This window comes from Garra rufa, chromosome 1 (assembly GCF_049309525.1).
Source record: "Garra rufa chromosome 1, GarRuf1.0, whole genome shotgun sequence".
Lineage (NCBI taxonomy): Eukaryota > Metazoa > Chordata > Actinopteri > Cypriniformes > Cyprinidae > Garra > Garra rufa.
In genome coordinates this window covers 32,598,594-32,607,820 of record NC_133361.1, presented here as the reverse complement: position 1 = coordinate 32,607,820, position 9,227 = coordinate 32,598,594, and the positions used below count along the sequence as shown (strand labels likewise).

The window sequence follows — 9,227 nt, the reverse complement described above, 5'->3', positions numbered from 1 at the left end:
TATTTGATGTAAGACTATACCATTGCAGTAGAGAATAATAATATCCAACCCAGGGTTGCAATATCAGCATCACTGTCATTCATATGAAGTACGTGATACTTGAAATTAAATGTTGTTTGGATGCCAATGTTCTTCAACATTTACTTCCATTATATGCAATTAAAAAGTGGTCCTTTGTGTTCCACTGAAGAAAGTAAGTCAGATTTTGGGTTAACTATCATTTTTATATGTGATATAGTTTTGGTTATGGAACTGATATCTTCAAATAGTACCATTTCCACAATAAAATATATAAAATCCTCCATTTGTTGGTGAAGTTAAGAAGCCCTGCTCTATGAAGTTAGCGGTCTCCCAGCTGAGGACGCGCTGTAGTCGGTAGATGTTGCTGTTGAGACAATGTAATTCACAGAATCTCAGAGAGATTGCGCACGCCTCTGACAGGCAGTGGGGTGTGTGTGTGAGTGTGTGTGTGTGTGTGTGTGTAAGTGTTTGTGTGTGTGTGCCTACCTCGACCCACAGCCCAGAGCCTGAATAACAGTAGGAGGAAAATGGACGGAGTGGGTTCATTTGGCGCTGGGAGAGCCGGGGCTGCGTTCGACCCTATTGCCTTTATCCAACAGCCGCAGACCATCCTTAGAATATTATCATGGGTAAGACGTTTATTTGCCTACAAATAATCATATCAGCCTAGAACAGACCAATGTGCTCTGTGAGAATAGCCCAGAACGTATCATAATCATAACATTTTCATCAAGCGCTCATTAAATAATTAAACGAGGTCACTGGGAAATTTGAAGCTCATGTGGATATGCCTTTATTTAGAGTATTTCTCGTTTATATTGAAAAAATTGACGTTTTGATGTCATGAAGCGTATTTGCCTCTGGTGACGAGGTTACTCATGTGATTCCTTCTAGAATAATAACATTAAATCATGTATATACATACTCGGGGGTCATTCTTGAATCTTTTCGTTTATTATGGTAGGAGGATGAATTCATTTGTAACACCGTTATATTAACATCTATTATGTTTTATCCATAGGTCTATTACTAGGCGTGACTTCAAAATATATATAAATACAGTATATATTAAATATAGGGTATTTACCTAATTAAACCAGTAAAACGAGTCAAATCTAATGTCACCGATAAACGTTTCTCTATTATGCAATAGGGTTTTTCAGTAAGAACATCATTATAGTGTGTCTCGATACATAGCGAGCTGCCTCTTTATGAGCTATCGCATGTGTTTGGGCATCATTCTGTATGTTGCTCAGAAATGCTGTCTACTTAGGCAGCGCACTAGGTTTTGAGCCGCAGCCACAGTCTGCTTCTATATGACCGGCGCCTCGATTCTGATTGGTTGCTGCATTACTATACGCGCACGTACTGTTACTTCCATTTGATTTTATTTGCGTCAGACAAACACATCACGTGGACCATAGCTTCTCTTTTAGTCACGGGCTGTAACTATGGGCTCTTGTAACTATAGGCTTCTCAAAAAAAAAAAAAAAAAAAATTAGTACCTTAATGTTACATATTAGTTACTGTAAAAGCATAGCCTGTCAGTACATTGCATTTTGAAAAGGTACTGCCTCAGTGACAGTTTGCACCTTTTTTTGTGTGTGTACAGAACAATAGTTGCCCTGCAGGTGGAAAATGTTGACTTAAAAGAGTTATTGTCTATTTAGAGTGCATTATGTTTATTGAATAGGCTAGCATTGTTTTGGATCATATGTCTGTGTAAGTTTCTATTACTCTTTCTTTTTGTTGCTAACTGAAACATTTCTTTATTTCTAACAATCGAAACCTAAAAAATATTTTTTTGGAAATTAAGAGCAATAAATATGATCATTAACTAACATTACTGCATTATATAATGCTTTGCTGATTATTGATTAAGGCGAGACACTGCAGGTGAATAGGATAAAAAAATAACTAATAGTTATCACCTTACTTACCCAATTGATTGATTACATTGATAATTGCAAACATTTTTTGTATTACACGTTTTCTAAAATGTTAGGTTTAAATATGCAAATGAGGCATTATATAATGAAATATGCACTAATTTGCATACAAAAACCTAAACACTAGAGGAAGTCAGTTTCAAAACTATTGTTTAATTTTTTTGACATATTAGAGTCAAAAGTTTTTACAGAGGGAATTTTGGGTATCTCATTTTGCCACGCCATAATTCAGAAAAAAAAACTTAGAACAGACAGGAAAACTATTGTTTTTAACCATTTTTTGGGGGAATAAAATGTTGTATAAAATCAAGCAACTTATATCTGAACATATCCCTCTGTAAAAATTATAAAAATGTAGAGTTTGGTGTGTAAGTGTTACTTAAGTGGAGATTTATGGCTCAAACTCAATTTGAGAAAAAAAGTGCTATAAAAGAAACACTTAACAGTGTTTTTTGGATGTTTTCTTTCCACTAGTCTGAAAAACACTTTATGAAGAACCAAAAACCTAAAATCTCAAACTTGATTGGTGCATGAAAAAAAACAGCGGTTTTGCCTGCAGTGTCTCCCCTTAAGTTTGAAATTGTTCAAAAGTTAAAAACGTCAACACTACTAGTCAAAAGTTTTTGAATAGTAGGATTTTTAATGTTTTTTAAAAAGTCTTCTGCTCACCAAGACTGCATTTGTTTAATCCAAAATACAGCAAAAGCAGTAATATTGTGAAATAGTTTTACTATTTAAATTAACTGCTTTTTATTTTAATATATTTTAAAATGTAATTTATTCTTGTGATCAAAGCTGAATTTTCAGCATCATTACTCCAGTCTTCAGTGTCACATGATCCTATAGAAATCATTCTAATTTGCTGATTTGCTGTTCAAGAAACAAGTATTATCATTATTAATATTAATATTTAAAACAGTTAAGTACATTTTTTTTTCAGATTTAAAGATCAACATTTATCTGAAATAAAAAGCTTTTGTAACAAAAAAAGCTTGGAGTCAGTAGAATTGTTTTATTTTTGGGGGGAAAGAAATTATAAAAATTAATACTTTTATTTACTAAGGATGCTTTAAATTGATCAAAAGTGATGATAAAGACATTTATAATGTTACAAAAGATTACTATTTCAGATAAATGCTGTTCTTCTGAACTTTCTATTCATCAAAGAAACCAGAAAAAATTCTGCTCAGCTGTTTTTAACATAGTAATAATAATAATAAATGTTTCTTGTGCAGCAAATCAGCATATTTGAATGATTTCTGAAGGATCATGTCACACTGAAGACTGAAGAGTAAAGTTGCTAAAAATTCAGCTTTGAAACCACAGGAATAAACATTTTAAATATATTAAATATAAATATATTTTTTTAAATAGTAAAAATAATGAAAATGTTACTGTTATTGCTATAGTGACTAGAAGACTAGTAGCCTTTTGACTAGTGTATATATATATATATATATATATATATATATATATATATATATATATATATATATATATATATATATACATACACATACACATACACACACACTCTTCACAGACCTAAGTATAATCAGGCAGTTGACAAACATGTTTTTTATATTCAACATAAGGTTGATTATATAATATAGAATATATATTATATAATATAGGTTATATAATATACAAATGAAAATATACATATAAGCGATGTAGTCACCATTTTAAGTTTTTCACCTTTTAAATTCAGTTTTTACTTTTGCTTTTTTATTACAGTATAGGATGCTTCTGTCACCTCATGTCAACTACCTGAACATAGAGTAACAGTATTTATTATACTGGTATTTAATATTTAATGTCATTTATAATGGCTTTAACAGTGCTACCATGAAAAATACAACACAAAACAAAAAAACACATTATTAAGACACGTGTATCTTTTCCCCTGCAGATCTTTTCAATGGTGGTGTTTGGATCCATAATAAATGAAGGCTACGTCAACCATGACAGTGAGAGGCTCTATTGCGTTTTCAACAAGAACAACAATGCCTGCAACTACGGAACCACCATTGGGCTCATAGCATTTCTAGCCTGCATTTTCTTCATTATCCTTGACATTAAGTTCCAACAAATCAGCAGTATTAAAGACAGGAAGAAGGCAGTGATGCTGGACATTGGATTTTCAGGTAAAAGCCAAAACAGCATGAGACTCTCTCTGTGACTGCTATTTTTAAGCTGTGAATTGTTCAGGGGGTCTGGCAATGATTCATGATCTCCACAGAGAAGACATTTTGTATATTTATGTAAACATAAGAGGCAGCATAGTAAACTATATTGACATTGCTACTCTAATATATTTTTATTATTTTATTTTGTGCATGATTACAGGTTTCTGGGCATTTTTGTGGTTCGTTTGTTTCTGCTTCTTGGCCAACCAATGGCAGCGCACCACCCCAGATGAGCTGCCATTAAATCAGGGAGCGGATGCTGCCAGAGCTGCCATTACCTTCTCCTTCTTCTCCATCTTCACCTGGGTAAATGAGTTTAATTATCTCTACACAGAACTGAAAATATATTTTAGTATTATGACTGCCATTCTTTTTTAAATCTAAAGCTGAAATGGCAGGATATTCAGAACATAGTCCATGAGTAAGTTGTTATATTGTGACCTATCTCATCGACATTAGCTTGCTCTACATACTGGTTTCAGCCCTCAGGGGACGTGGGAACATATAATAGAATTACTTCCTTTTCCCTTGCCGCCGTGAATGAGGATGAAAATAGTGTTTGGTGACGTGTCCTGATGTGAACGAAACAGAGAAAACCTAGGCTGTTTCTTACAATTACTTAATGAGGGTGAAATGTATCTTGTCTTGATCTTTAGTAATTGTTACATCAATAATTCATGTTTAGAAATACACACACACAAACACAAACTACCATTAAATTAACAATTTATTAATTGATGGTATTTTTTGTGGAAATCGTGATATGCTATTCAAAGGTTTAAGGTAAGATCTGTATCTTTTTATTTTTATTCAGGAAGGACACATTAAATTTGTCAAATGCAACAGTAAAGACATTTATAATTTTAAAAATACTCAGTTTTAAATTAAATGCTGTTCTTTTGAACTTTCCATTCATGAAAGTATCCTAAAAAATAACGTTTAACGTTTCCACAAAATATAAAGCAGTACAACAGTTTTTACCATTGATAATAAGAATGGTTGAGCATATCAGAATGATTTCTGAAGGCTTATATTTAATATATTAAGATATTTTAATGATATACACTACCAGTCAAAAGTTTTTGAACTGTAAGATTTTCAGTGTTTTAAAGAAGTCTCTTTTGCTCACCAAGCCTGCATTTATTTGATCTAAAGTACAGCAATTTTGAAATATCTTTACTATTTAAAAAAACTCTTTTCTATTTGAATATATTTTAAAATGTAATTTATTCCCGTGAATTCAAAGCTGATTTTTTAGCATCATTACTCCAGTCACATGATCCTTCAGAAATCATTCTAATATGCTGATGTTCTGTTAAAAAAACATTTATTATTATTATGTTGAAAACATCATTTTTTTCAGGTTTCTTTGATAAATAGAAAGTTTAGAAAAACTGCATTTATCTAAAATAGAAATCTTTTGTAAAAATTATAAATGTCTTTATTATCACTTTTGATACATTTTAAGAAGAATGACTTTGAAGTTGGAGGAGAAAATCAAATGGGAGTTTTTCAACATATTAACTAGTCTTGAACCAAAGTGCACAGATTACGCATCCCAGAGTTAGACAAGATGAACGTTTGTGGTATAAATATTATTTAAAAATGAAAATGACCAATTGTTTCGCTAGATAAGACCCTTATTCCTCAGCTGGGATCGTGTAGGGCCCTTGAAAGTATAGGGATGCAATTAAACACCGATTACCGAACACGTTTTTGTGTTTTTCCCCCATGTATACTGCCAATTTTTTCATAAATTAAATAGCCAAAATGTGCTTTTTACAGTTTTGTTTTGCTTTCCAAAAAAAAAAAAATCAATTACAAAACAACGATTTAAAAATATTTACTTAACACTAAACATTTTTAACACTCTAGTAGACATTGTAGCCTACCAACAAAGCATAATCTAACCTAAAATTAATAAGTTAGTAAAATAATATTCTTTGGCCATTTTTAAGACCGCCCTCTTGAATCAGGCATGTGTTTTTTAACGTACAAATAAATGCAGCCTTGCGGAGTAAAGGAGAATGTTATAATAAATGTATTAATAGAGCTGTTGTAATGATTGTTATTATTATTTTTGTCTTTTACAGAACAACAGTAAAATCACAATACTAACATTTATGAATCTTGACTTTGGCAGAAACCCGCAGGAAGACCTCAGTACTACTTTTTGCTGACAGCAGCAGATTTATGAAAGATTCTCATCTCATCACGCAGATTTTCCTCGCGCTTTGGACTTTGAACTCTAGCTAAAAAGCTTGTGCAGCGCTGTCAGATTAAATACAATTTGTCCGTGTATTTGATAACACAACGTTCTGTAGTTTATTCACTAATGGTTTAAGGTTATTTCGCGATTTCAGTCATCATACAGTAACCAGCAACAACCACCCCTTTCTCTTCTCATCGAAGACATGCGATGCAGTACTGTTGCATTTTTAACCTTCAATCCATTGAGCACCATTGAAGTCCACTATATGGAGAAAAATTCTGGTTTTCCTCAAGAACCTTAATTTCTTTGCGACGAAAGACAGACATGAACATCTTTTGATACTAATGCGTGACTGTCATTTGCTTTCTTTTTGTATTTCAGGCTGGTTTGACTGTAAGAGCGGTGCAGAAGTACATGCTAGGAACCGACATGACCCTTTTCACCACAGAGCACATGGATGGCACCCCGCCTGTCCAGCCCTACCCCACCGGCACGATCACCGAGCCCAACGACACATACCAGAGCCCACCCTTCACCGAAAACCTGGACTCCAACGCTCCAACCTACCAGGTGCCAATTTACTGAAACGGTGCCTAGCGAAAGTCCACATGCGATGTCATTGGTCTGTCAGAGTGAGTGTGGATGGCTGGCATTGGTCTTCAGAATGAAGTGGTGTGACAATGTTCATAGGTAGTACCGTTCTGTGAACTTCTGTACAAGAATCTGTTGATTGTGATTTCACTTTTGTTTGAAATATTACGTGTTAATTTATCAGCTGGAATGAAACCGTTCGAGGGTTATATCAGTGTTGTTTAAAAATGAAAAAGGTTATGTTGCATGTGTTATATTTAGAGAGCTATGAAGTGCCATGCATCACAAACAATACCTTATATATTCAGTTTCCATAATGCTGTTGGGTACTGTATATAAAGTGCAATATCTGAAACATGGAATCACCAAAATGTTTGACACATTTAAATGTTCAACTAAAAGCTCACGAAAGGGTGGTCTTCCTAAAAGAGGGTGGAGTTTCGCTGTAGATAAGAGTGTCTAATGTATCAAAAGTGTGTAGAAAGTGTGTTTAGTGAATTCTGGAAGGATTTTTTGTAGCGTGAATACTTTTGACCATATCAAAATAAGGTTAAATGAATTCCACTAAAACGATTTCAAACAAACAATGATTTTTTATCAAGGCCACAATCAGTTGGCATTTTAAAACATAATCATTTGAAAAAAGTTGAATAAATCCTTTATGAATATATTAACAAACTTGGACAATGACACCACTTGGTATGTTTTCAACATTAGAAAGGTTTTGTTTACAAAAAACAGCAAGGATGCATTAAATTGATCAAAAGTGACAGTAAAGAGATTTGTAATGTTACAAACGATGTATATTTCAAATAAACGCTGTTATTTTGAGCTTTCTATTCATCAGAGAATCCTGAAAAAACAGTTTTCAACTTTGATAATAAGAAATGTTTCTTGAGCAGCAAATCAGCATATTAGAATGATTATTGAAGGATCATGTGATACTGAAGTATTGTTGCTGAAAATTCAGCTTTGCATCACATGAATAAAATACATTTAAAATACATTAATATAGAAAACAACTATTTTAAATTGTAATAATATTTCAATGTTTTACTGTACTTTTCATCAAATAAATGCAGCCTTGGTGAGCATAAGAGACTTAAAAAAACCTTACTAACCTTAAACATTTGAACGGCAGTGCATATGCCAGTAGGTTTGCGACGTAATTTGTTTGGGACACCCTTCAGATATTCATCGGTTGGCTGTTGTTAAAAAAAAAGCTGTTTGGTGACCATCATCAGTGCTTTGTCTGATATGTGGTAGATTTTGGTAATGTTTCTGTGTTCAGAGATAGGGCAACATACACAAATGATAGTGATTGTAATACATGTAAACGGAGTATGTTTGTGAAAGTGGTCAGGGTCTTGTGTTTCCTGTACTTAACTCTGCACTCCTGTTAAAATGCCTCATGGACCAATATTACGGGACGATTTTGGAGTGATACTCACTGAGGTATGTTTTGCTGGATCAAAAGTTGCACCTCTAAAAAAAGTATTATTGACGATGAAGAGATGTGAAATTAAAAGCCTTAGTATTTCGTTTTTATATTTGTACCCCATTGAAGGACAACGTGCAAAATTTGCATCAGTAAAAATGCCTTGACCTTGTCCATGACTCTTTTTAAATACATATTACATACTGTATCTGCAGGCAATATATCCCATCTTGTGATTGAAAGATGTACACTAAAGATTTGTCGTTGTCAGAATGTCTTCAGACTGCAGTTGTCAGACATTATGAAAATAAAGACATGTTTTTCATGAGTGGATCACCTGTAAAGTGTTCTTTCAATGACTCTCACACACCATTATGAGATAATTCTCTTCTGAAAGTTTGTAACATTTTGAGCTTTTTACATTTAAAGGAATAGTTCACAAAAACATTTGCTGAAAATGTACTCACCCTCCATCCAACCAAGATGTAGATGAGTTTGTTTCTTGATGGGATCAGATTTGGAGAAATGTAGTATTAAATCACGCTCACCAATGGATCTTCTGCAGTGAATGGGTGCCATCAGAATGAAAGTCTGAAAAAAACATTACAATAATCCACATGACTTCAGTACATCAATAAGGAGTAGTTCACTTTCAGAACAAGAAATTTACAGATAATGTACTCACCCCCTTGTCTTCCAAGATGTTCATGTCTTTCTTTCTTCAGTCGTAAGGAAATTATGTTTTTTGAGGAAACATTTCAGGATTTCTCTCCATAAATGGACTTCTATGGTGCCCCCGAGTTTGAACGTCCAAAATGCAGCTTCAA

General features: G+C 33.3%; 1 protein-coding gene across 1 annotated transcript; it reads left to right on the top strand.

Annotated features, from left to right (window-relative positions):
- Window positions 1-463: 463 nt before the first annotated feature.
- On the top strand, window positions 464-8,714 carry syngr3a (synaptogyrin 3a). The gene is made up of 4 exons (XM_073833225.1): window positions 464-650; window positions 3,883-4,117; window positions 4,320-4,465; window positions 6,753-8,714. Exons 1-4 carry the CDS (start codon window positions 549-551, stop codon window positions 6,954-6,956), a joined length of 687 nt encoding a protein of 228 aa, XP_073689326.1. The 5' UTR covers window positions 464-548; the 3' UTR covers window positions 6,957-8,714.
- The last annotated feature ends 513 nt before the right edge of the window (window positions 8,715-9,227 follow it).